At 35.8% G+C, this 12,435-nt stretch overlaps 1 protein-coding gene across 3 annotated transcripts in view; it reads right to left on the bottom strand.

The window, feature by feature from the left end:
- LOC145663845 (uncharacterized) overlaps positions 1-12,435 on the bottom strand; it is a 586,816-nt gene that overhangs the window by 147,302 nt on the left and 427,079 nt on the right. For all 3 annotated transcript variants that reach the window (XM_081729963.1, XM_081729961.1, XM_081729962.1), the window contains exon 6: positions 5,084-11,331. In XM_081729963.1, coding sequence (XP_081586089.1) covers positions 10,874-11,331 — 458 coding nt within the window. In that variant the 3' untranslated portion in view covers positions 5,084-10,873. The remainder of the gene's footprint in view (positions 1-5,083; positions 11,332-12,435) is intronic.

The raw sequence follows: 12,435 nt of genomic DNA on the forward strand, positions 1-12,435 counted from the left end.
TATGACGAAATATCCAAAACACTACCGGTTCTTCCGATTGAGACATCGGAGCAGTAGAATTTCTTAATGAAGTGATTCAGTCTATTTTGTTTTGGAAAGGGACCCATCAGACTCTTCTCGTTACGTCCAACTTATTTACTTAATAAGACAAGTCTTTATTTTGGCCATTTCATTCATTTTTTTTTCGATTCTTTGATTCGATTCATTGATTTGTTCTTTCGGTTCCGCAGAATTTTATAAAGATGGGTTGAAACGTCCCTAGCTCTAAGCTAACCCATTCCTATCCCTACCCTACTTATCCCTATCTTGTTCTACACTACCCTACTCTACTACACTATACCCTTTTAAAACGGTCCTTCTTATCGCTGCTCTACTACACTATACCCTTTTAAAACGGTCCTTCTTATTGCTGCTCTACTACACTATACCCTTTTAAAACGGTCCTTCTTATCGATGCGCAGCTGGAGCATCGGAACCGAAAGAAAAAATCACTGAATCGAAGAAAAAACCGAAAAACGAATGAAATGACCAAAGTAATGACTTTCTCTTAATAATTTTACTTGTGCTAAATGAATAATTAAAAATCGAACAAAAAGGTTTTCTTAATGAGAAGACGTTATTCAGTTAACCAACACCAGGAATCAAAATAATGATAATGTTATTTGTCAGTGAACTACAGAACGCACTGCTCAGAATGATTTTCGCACAGAATGAAAAACATGTTACAGAAGTTGCCAAGCCATAAAGAAATGCTTCAACATATAAACTTCTACCAAGTGCTAATTATTAAACAACACTTCAAAATTAGTAAATTCCAACCAGTGAATATGTCATAAGTCTTATTAGTGCATAAGAAACCGCATTGAATTGAATAGATATGTAATAAATTACTGTTCTCAGCGAAAGAGTAAAATTATTACATGCTAAGTATCAAATCCACATAATACACAAAAATATTATTCCGTACTCGATACTAACATAAAAGGGGTGATATATATATATATATATATATATATATATATATAGGGGCTGATCCAAGGGGAGGGCTATAGAGGTTATAGCCCCCCTTGACGCTCAGGTATTCACTGAATAAAATGGGCTTCAATCCTACTTTCTTTACATTGGGTAAAGCGGCAAACTGTGGTTTAACTCCTCACTTGATATCCTGGTTCCACGGCTATTATATATATATATATATATATATATATATATATATAGGGTGACTGGTAATTCGATGCATTCCTTACAAGGGGATATTTTACAAGCACCTATATAAACCGGGGATCGCAAATCAATAGTTTTTGATTAATTTCACATACATGGTTGCTTTGAAATTTGCCGGCTAGCAAGAGGTGCGAGAGAAAGTTTCATCCTGACGCATTTCCACATACCGTAGAGCGATGAAATTTTACATGTGTAATCCTGTCTACCCATGTAGATCAAGGCTTCCATTTCTACCTTTGTAGAAAGCTTATAACATTAGATTGTCATTGTAGCAATTCGTACGGCAATGGTCGTAATTTTGTTTTGATTTATTAAAGCGATGTATTTGATTGGTATTTATTTATGTATGTATTTATGCAAGGGAATGACTGGGTTCGGACCTCCAACTCCGGGGTCACATTGGTCTTTTAGATTTGTCTAGGATATGGGAAGGAACTGGCCCTGGCCTTCTAGGAGGTACCATCCCGGCCTTCGCCTGGTGGGAGCGAAGAAAATCAGGGGAAATCTAGTCAAACCAACGATAGCGTGCGGACGTACCACCACCAAAGGAAGTACGTGTTCAACCCTGAACGACCAAAGTGATGGTCACGTTTACTTCGGATCAGCATGATGTACCGGTATTAATAGTTGCTTTCCAGGCAAAGGGTATCACAATTACCAGGATATACTATGCCTCATTGCTACATGTGTTGCGGGATTCTGTGAAATCCCAGAGAGTGGCATGCTGACAAAAGTTGTAGGCCTACACGTAAACAACGCACCCGTTCACTGCTCGAATGTTGGCCAGATAGATGCACGACGCTGGGTATGAAATCCGTCATAGTTCGAGTTTTCACTTGACCGCACGCCGTCTTCATTCCACCTCTTCCCAACCAGGCAGACATTTCCTACGTGCAAGTACTTCTGTGATGTTTCCACGCTGTTTTCTGAGGTGTAGTCATGGATTTTGGACCACTGCACCCAGGGGCGAATCCAGAGGGGGGGGGCGATCGGGGCAATCGCCCCCCAGAAGAGGAAACTTTCTTGTTTTATATATATAAATAAAACCCATCCCAAAGTTTGGAGCCCTTCAAATTAGCAGTATGACATCCTACCGCCCCCCCCCCAGAAGTCGGTCCTGGATCCGCCCGTGAGTACACCTTACTTCACGTTCGGTCCTGTAACACAGCAAGAGTCCAGAGTTACGAGCTCTACATTACTACATGACCTACATATGTAAACAGGATTACACACGTAAAATTTCATCTCTCTACGATATGTAGAAGTGAGTCAAGGTAAAACTTTCTGGCGCACCTGTTGTTAGCCGGTAAATTTCAAAGAAATTACGCTTGTGCAAGATGAGTCGTAATGCAGTGTATCGTATACATTTACGAATTTACTTTTCGTATAATAAAAGAATTTCTCATATCATTCGTTTTATAAAATATTTTCATACCATACTTCAAAAGTGTTTTACAATTTATTATTTATGACATTTCAAGTGGTTGTTATTGCTATGAATAAAAGTTAATAAGAAGTTTTGCCATTTTTTGATGGGTCTTAGCAATAGTGCGCTGACCTATGATTAACATATATTAAACCCTGGGTAAGAAATGGATTCTTAACCTTTTCAGGATTTATATTATACGTGTATATTGTTTTAAAAAACGCTAATTTAACATTTATTACTGCTGGATTTTTAAAAATTATTCAGGTGTACATGCATTGCAAAACAGGTCACATGTGTTTTGAAAAGGAGCTCGTCAAGTTTCTGGGGGCTATAACGTCATCTGTTTGACCTTCAAAAGTACAATGCAAAAGGCTTATTTTGTTCTCTCGCAAACACTGTCTAAAAGTTTTATGGAATCCAAGAACACACATATATGTCGTTGACATGACCATCAGACAGAGTACAAGTGTTACAGTATCTTTGCTCCTTCTCTCCCTTCTACAATTTCCTTACCATTGTTTAGTTTGAATTAAAGGCCTCATTTTCCTGAAATTTCCCTTTTCAGGTATATGATACGGACATACGAATGGTACCGTTTGGAAAGTTGCTTCATTCTGAAGAGAATGAGATACGAACCAAAATCCTAGGATAAATTGGATGTGTTGGGGAATATTTACATTAGGTCCTATTTTTAGGAGACTTTTGGGTTATTTTTGAGATATTCTTCGCATATTTGTAAATATTTCCGCCTCCTTAGTTTTCAAGATATCAGATTGATATTTTTCATGCGCATTACGCATACCACTTAGTATTGTCCATGTGATTTTGAGATCTGTATGTTAACACAGGGTTGGTCCAGAATGGGCCTAAGCTTTTAAAAAAGGTGTTTTTTTTTAAAGAAAAAATCCCATTTTTCCCGAATTCTCCTTTTCAGGTATACGATACGGACATATGAACGGTGCATACCGTTCGGAATGTTGCTTCATTCTGAAGAGAATTAGGTACGAACCAGGGGTAAAAGTGGATGTCAAAAGGTGGGGGGATGGTAGGTAGCAGCATGACTCCACGCCGTTCCCCCTGCGTATCTTTGCCCATTGTATTATTTTTAGGAACTGAGGGTCGTCGGACCTATCTTTTCGAGGACGGCGTTCCCCCGCACTTTTACCCCTGGTATGAACCATGATCCTACGATAAAAAATGATGATGCAATAATGCTTGGCTGAAAGTCTATAATTTACCTTAAGAATCCCAAAATCCCAAAAGGGTTAAAGATTGTAGGTACATAAGTATGGTTAGTTGAGACCCAAACAGTCACACTTTTTACAACACCAAATCTATAATGTTTGGTATCGTTGGTACATAGATGAGTTGCTAAGCAAATGTTTATATTAGTATATTTTTAAAAGCAAATTCAAGGATCTTCTAAAATAGAAGATCTGCCCTTACAACAAAATCTTGAAGCCATTCGTCACAGTTTTGCCACCCCTACTCTGCCCACTCCGCCCAATAAGATCGCAATGTTTTGAGCCAACAATCATGGCGGAAACGACAGTAGCCAATCAGACGATGCCGAAAACGATAGTAGCCAATCAGTCTTGCCGATGCTCGGTTGTTTTTTTGGCTTCATTAATTTAATAGGATGAAGATACATATAGGCAGATCCTCTCTTTTATAACATCCTTGAACAAATTGTTGTAAATATAGATTAAAGAAGAAAATGATGAATTATTTAAAGGTGAAGATAACAAATTATTATTCAACAGTTAGACGTGTTTAAATAACGAATCGAATGTTTCTATCAGCGATGATAATTTTATTTTAATACTCGTTTAACAGAATGCATAAACTAATACTACACTATGAATTAATTTGTTGCGCAGAAAGTGTATTTTTGGAAGGTCCACCTGTATAAATCAAAATCTTGGAAAAGTATAACAATTATCCAGTAACATGTTTTAAACCAGTTCAGTGGTTCTCAACCTTTCTTGACTTAGGACACATTTTACTGAACGTTCCGAACATCGCGACACATTTGTTTGATATTATTATTATAAATAATACATACATATATATATATATATATATATATATATATATATATATATATATATATATATATATATATATATATATATATATATATATATATATATATATATATATATATAATAGTGAACGAATTAATTTTTATAATGACTCTATATAGCACCGAGTATTATTGCTACCGCTAGAAGTGTTGCCTGGTACAATCTGTTTCAATTTTAATTATTTATCATTAAATTCTTCATGATTCTAAAATTTCGCGACACACCTTAGGGGCTGCGTGACACCAGTGTGTTGCGGCACATCGGTTGAGAACCATTGGGCCAGTCTATAGGTAATCCATTTTCTTACAATTACATTATAAATAGAATAAACAGAATTACTTACCTCCCATTAAATAGTTTCCAGCACCATCTATCGGATTACAACAGAATTAACTTCTTCCCACTCAAAACTATGGATTGCACCACTGTTACAGTCAGTGAAAGTTATAAAAATATTTTCTTTATTAAACGTTCAAGTCTTTTCATTGTGATTTTTCAGGGTGGTTGTAAAATATTTAATTATTGTTTTTGACGTTTCCACTAACACGAAGTGTTTCTGTTTTTTCAAAATTATCCAACATTATAAATCGTTTTTTCTTTCTTTCTTTCTTTCCACACTACGCATACATCCAGACACACGATAAAACATTCACTATATAACATAAAATTTCTCGGTTGTGTTCACGTGATGTTAAACCTCGTCTGTTCGACGAGTAACAAACGTTAAACATCTTAAAACTATATACGAACTGAATCAGCGCACTTTTCCTAAGGGTAAAACACAAATATTTCTTGGCTGCTTCTGCAAACTAAATTTTTACTGTTTTTTTTTGTTGTTGTTATTATTATTATTTCTTTCTTTAAGCTTACATACATACATACATGCACACACATACAGAAACTCACATACTATACGAGATAGAAATTAATTGCATACAAATAAGTGGCATTTCAAGACACTGATATTTCAAACTTTGAAAACAAATCTATTATGTTTCTTATATCTATATGTGTATAGGTATATGGCAGCTGAGAAGATTATTGACAATCGTCGTAAGATCATGAACAGCGTAAAATAATGCAATTTTATGCTAAAAATGGGTCGAACAAACGTTCGTTTCGGAGATAAAGATGTGAAAGTAAATATGTTCAACTAGAAATACAAATTGCTGAGCTAAGCAAAGCTTTTTTAAAAACAATAATAACTGTGTAATAGTTTCGCCAACTAACTGAACGTATTAGCTTTATCAGACACTGTAAAAAACCAAGGATCTTATAAAATAGAGGATCTGCCCATACAACAAAATCGTGAAGCCATACGTCACAGCTTCGCCACACCTACTCTGCCCACTCCGCGCCAATAAGATCGCAATGTTTCGAACCAACAATCATGGCGGAAACGAGAGTAGCCAATCAGACGTGAAGGCTCAGACGATGCTCGGTTGTTTTTTTGGCTTCATTGAATTCATATGTTGAAGATACGAATGGGCAGATCCTCTATTTTATAACATTCTTGGTAAAAACAAGAGGGGATTGCATCTAAATGTAACAGGATCCCGGAAACTGATTTTTTTTTTTTTTTTTTGCCGGACCAAGGAGGGAAATGGATTTATGATGTTTAGTTTCACTTTAGTCAGCTTCTGTTATGATTGCTGAATCTGACCAGCCAATCAGCGTTCGGAACCAGTGTCTGGGATCCTGTTATATTTAGAAGCAACTCCCTTCTGTTTGTCACAGTGTGTGATGAAGGCAATATGTTCATTTAGTTGGCGAAACTATTACACAGTTATTATTATTATTATTATTATTATTATTATTATTATTATTATTATTATTATTATTATTATTATTATTATTTAAATAAACGTTGCTTTGCTCATTGATTTATATTTCTACTTTCAGTTATTTAGAATAGCAAAGCTAACATGAATCAGGAAGTAAATATACTGTTGACGACAATGAATCTTTTGTACTTCACTTTTATGCCATAGAAATAGTTCTCAACTATTTTGTTTTCGGAAATTTAGGAGACTATGAAACTAAAACTTCAATTTTAACCGGAAATTTAGGAGACTATGAAACTAAAACTTCAATTTTAACCGGAAATTTAGGAGACTATGAAACTAAAACTTCAATTTTAACCGGAAATTTAGGAGACTATGAAACTAAAACTTCAATTTTAACCGGAAATTTAGGAGACTATGAAACTAAAACTTCAATTTTAACCGGAAATTTAGGAGACTATGAAACTAAAACTTCAATTTTAACTCATTTGGGCATGTTCTTTAAACTACTTGTAAACGTGGTTTTGAAACTAAAAGAAAATGTATGGATGTCAGAATCACTCCCTAAATATCACTTCCCATCAGTAATTGTTGACGATATATCTCTACTGTCCCTATATCTTTTTCTTCCTGTGTTTCATTTTCTTCATTTGTATTCTCCTTGCTGCTGCTTGATTCATTTTCCAAACCACTCACAGTAACTTCCCGATCAATTTTCTGACTGAAATGGTCTTATTAGAAACACTTAGACCGCCTATATTATGCCCTTTAATATATGTCTTCGTTTCATCGTAAAAGCAGACATGAGAGAACCCGTGTAAGTCCTTCTTTCAACCGGGATGAAGTGATTTGAACCCTTATGATTACTTTACAAACGTTATTTGCGAGCTGTTGTGCTGATAAAGAACCTACGTGGAGAATGAAAACTAGTCGGGTGAGATATAAGATATATCAGAAATGCAAACGATATCAAATTGCACTGTCTAGAGCGTCCCAACACAGAAGTAAACAGGGAAATTTACAAGGTCGGCTTACAACCGACATAAGACCGCAAAAGGATAAATAAAACACAACTATAATTTGATTGTAATGGTACACTTTAAATCGCTTAACCCTAAAATAGGGTCAGAGTAACTTCAGTGAAGACGGAAGAGAAGGAAAAACTCTCTGCAAACTCTCAGCGGTAGACTGTTAAACAACGTTCCAAATATGTACGATACTTATTGAGTCATACGATTTTTTTTGGCTATTATACAATGTTCACTTATTGACAAAAGAGATGAACAGATGTTGTATACAATACGCTATTTTCTCTTGTTTCACCCTATACAATTACTTTTGCGTGATAGGAAAATATGCGTCAATGTAACAGTTACTCCAATTTTTCTGCCACCCACATACTTCCGACATAGGAGCAGAGCAGGAAAATCATTATGTCGGACAAATTTAATACGATACACAAGCACCTGTTCACATCGGAACACATGTTGACCAAAATAGAAAAAAAAAAAAGTGCAACCTCTGCTGACTGTTGGTTAGATTCTTACTATATGAAGGAATGCGTCAGACAGGATGAAATAGCGAAAGGACAAACTAAATATTGGAAAACCATTATATCGGACGAGGTATGACATAAGACCGGGAGGGTTAAGAATTCGGATGCAAAGGAAATGCGGCCCATGTTCTAGATTGGCGATATCCTGGCAAAAATAGAAGAGAAATTATTGAATTTATTATTATTCTAGAATAATTGTGGGAAATAATATAATAATTATAATTGAAGAGAATACAATTACAGTGTACATAAGTCCTGAATTCAAATCTTTAGATTCATACGAACCTCTGAAGTATACGAAACCACTAGACACCATCCGTGTGTGTGTCCTTGTCATCAAAAATTTTCTCTTACGCCTCAAATTTCTCAAACAAAACATTTTATACCACGTTTATTAGATTTATTTTATGCTTGTTTTATTTAATTTTAGTTTTCATCAGCTGTGAAAAATTACTATTCGAATGGTGGCAAGTGTTTCATCAGATGTTAACAATTACTTCCCGATTGCGATCAGATGTCAACAATTACTTCCCGAAGGACATCAAAAGTTTATCAGATGTTAACAATTACTTCCCGAAGGACATCAAAAGTTTATCAGATGTTAACAATTACTTCCCGAAGGACATCAAAAGTTTATCAGATGTCAACAATTACTTCCTTAAGAGCATCAGATGTCAACAGTTACTTCCCCAAGGGCATCAAGTGTTTCATTAGGTGTCAACAATTACTTTCCGAAGGATATCAAGTGTTTGATCAGATGTTAATAATCTCTTCCTGAAGGGGATCAGATGTTAATAATTACTTCCGGATGAGTATCAGATGTCAACAATTACTTCCCGAAAGACATGAAATGTTTCATCAGATGTCAACAATTACTTCCCGAAGGGCATGAAATGTTTCATCAGATGTCAACAATTACTTCCTGAAGGACATGAAATGTTTCATCAGATGTTAAACATTACTTTCCGAAGGGGATCAGATGTCAATAATTACTTCTCGAAGGACATCAACCGTCTTCAAAATCTGCCAATATACCGTCTGTGATAGAAGAAATTCATACAATTAAGATAATAATAATTATAAACAACAGAAATCAACCTCATTTTGTGCTTCCGAATTTGTTCTTTTTATATTTCTCTGTTTGTTAACAAAATTATTTCTTGCTCTGTATAGTTGCTTGGCCCTTATCGAGCAAGGAAGAAAGTGCATAGAAAAATCAGCCATATTGGATTTATTTTTAACACTATGACGTCATTTTCTTCTTCCTGTTCGCTTACGTCATTCGCCAAGCAGCTATAGCATAACTTCCTGAGTGTTCCTTGTGTTGCTTTTTACAAATGTTTACTTTTATTATTATTATGTCAACTATATAGTATATATATATATATGTAATATTAATATATAATGTTAAAAATTGTAACTTTTTCCATATACATACCATACTATTTAGAAACACACGATTATATTATAAATACACACTTTCTCATAGTATTTACCTCGCTTTCTGGTACGTCGCACACATAATTTTTTACAAACATGTATTTATTACCATACATACAATACATATATAGCATCTAGTTCACCAGTTACACAACACATGTGAAATACAGAAAACATGTTACGTAGCACATTGCTCGTTCGCTAAACAATGCTTTTCTTGCACTACAAACAGTCATTAATTTTGGTACTCGTGAGCGCTTCTTTTTTGTTTTATATTGTTATATAAACAATAATATATATTTTTTTAAGATCCCAATAACAGTGGCGACGAAACTTGCTTCCATCCCCCCTCTTCACGCAGATTTTTTTTTAAATCTTGCTCTATGCGAACTGAAGGGTCTTTGGGACCGTTATCGCCGCCACTGCTAAGGGACTTTCTAAAACGAAAAAATCTAAATATATCAAAACATTATTAGACATACACAAAAACATTACACGCAAATCTGTAGCAGTATACAGTTCTTTTTCTGCTATTTTTCATTTCGAAAAATGTTACATAACTAATCAAACACTACAATAAACATCTATGCAAAAACTTTTGTTTCCCTTGTTTGGAAACAAATGTAAACACAGTCAAACAAAATACACTATCATTTGTTTTATATTATCTTTTTCATATAAAATACCAGGAATATTTTTTTTTCTCTTCAGTGTAATAAATGTTGTCAGGTATTCAAAATAAGTTTTTCTTTTTAGAAACGTTAACGTTCCTATGGTTTAGAAAAAATGTCTCATTTGCTTGTTTTGTTTTATTCTTTTGTTTAAGATATCAAACATTTTCAAGTCCTGTCTTATTACATGGTTGTGCATATATGATTGCACACATATATTTTCTTTTTCATTGAAAAATGACATATTTTGTATTTTCAGCAAAATGTATACAAAAGTGGCTCGTGGCACATTACTATATAGATGTATATATACGATCAGGATTAAGTAATTTCATTTTTTTTTTTGCTTAGTTCATAATTTTAGTCTCGAGTTATTGCTCTGTACAAAAAGCTTTTTTTCTTAAAAAGTGCTTTGGTGCGTCGATACTGGTGTACAGCGTGTATAAAAATACATCAAAATCAGTAATCACTGTATATAGACATAAATATATATATATTTATATTAATCTATATGCACGTAAGATTATATATATGTATGTGGGTATTTATGCATATATACATCTATAGTTCAGGTCAATTTATTGATTTATCCCCAGAAGTAATCTTGTCACCAATTTTTTTAATGCTATGCACATGTAACTAGATGGTGATGAATTTACTGCCATCTGTGGACGTGAGTTGAATTAGAAACCGAAATCTGCACTGCAGTCCATTCCATAATCCCCACCGTCATCGAACCCAAGACCACCGCCATAGTCATCATCTACGTATGTTGTCTCATTATTGGGCACATCGTGGACTTGATTATTGAGAACCGTATTGTTGATATCATAATGATTGTTGATGTGAATATCGGTATCATGAAAACCACCCCCATGGCCACCCCATCCCCATCCTCCGCCCCACCCCAAGCCAGATCCCCACCCCCATCCATGACCCCAGTTGCTGATCGCTGCACCCATCACCATCCCCGTGGCGAAATCACCGACGCCGCCCCCCACGTCGCGGTCCCTGACGATGATGGTGTTGTTGGTCCCGTTGGGCATTGGGCGGCCCATGTAGCCATTCTGAGGGTACATGCCTCCGGCGAAGTGGCCGTTGTACGCTGAGTATGGTGGAGGAACTTCTCCAGGGATAGGAGCTGAAACAGAGAAAAGACAATGATATCAAATGAAAGAATTGAGACGCCATCTTATGGTATTTCCTATCGAACCTAGCTTTATCTACTATTAGAGGTAGTACCACAATCGGAGTCTTTTTAATTACTTGGATGATACAGAAAGTAATGCCACCAAGTCCACTACTTGGCCAATAGTACTGCAAACATTCTGAACTGTTTATTATTAATGCAATGATGCTCAAGCTATAGAATGACACTTGTTTCACATTCCTATCTCTTCTTGTTCCAGAGTAATGGAGTAATAGAGCATGGCATCCAGTAATGACGCCTGACTGAAACAGCGGACTGTCATTGAATTTCTGACTGCGGAACAGGCCCGTATCCACGGGGGAGCAGGGGGGCGGACCCCCTAAATTTTTACTGGCCCCCTAAAATTTTTACGGTTGGCTTGCAAATGAACTATAATATAGTGACGAACTATAATATGGTTGGGTCGGGCCCCCCTAATTTCTACCGCCCCCCTATATTTTTTGGGCTGGCTACGGGCCTGCTGCGTAAGGCTGTAAGCTCAAGAACATTCATCGCCGGCGACGAGTCATGGATACACCATTACGATCCGAAAACGAAGCGACAGTCGATGGAGTACCGTCACACGTCCTTTTCTCCCCTCCTCCCCCAAATCAAAGTCGACTTATCTGCTGGTAAAGTGTTCTTGATATTCTGCCTGATCCTGCCTATAGCCCGGTCCTGTACCCTCCGACTTTTGCCTCTTTCAAAAACTTAAGGATCACCTTAAGAGTCCCTATCACTGCGAAATTAAAATACCGCTAATTTTACAGTAATTGTATCATATCTTTAAATAGATAAAAGATAATCGAAAAAGTGGATCAAGACCTCCCTAGACGATGTTATTTTGCATGAGGTACCGTTATCACGAGTTACCTAGTAGCTTTCGGTTTGCAGTTATTTAGAAACGCGAAAATAAATGCCGATTTTCTAAATGGCTGGAAATCAAAAGCAGATAAATGAGTCATGATAACAGTATCTCACGCAAAATAATATTGTCTAGGGAGGTCTTGTTCCACTTTTCGATTACCTTTTATCTATTTCAAGATATGATATAAT

This window comes from Thermobia domestica, chromosome 11, assembly GCF_964235325.1.
Source record: "Thermobia domestica chromosome 11, izTheDome1.hap1.1, whole genome shotgun sequence".
NCBI lineage: Eukaryota > Metazoa > Arthropoda > Insecta > Zygentoma > Lepismatidae > Thermobia > Thermobia domestica.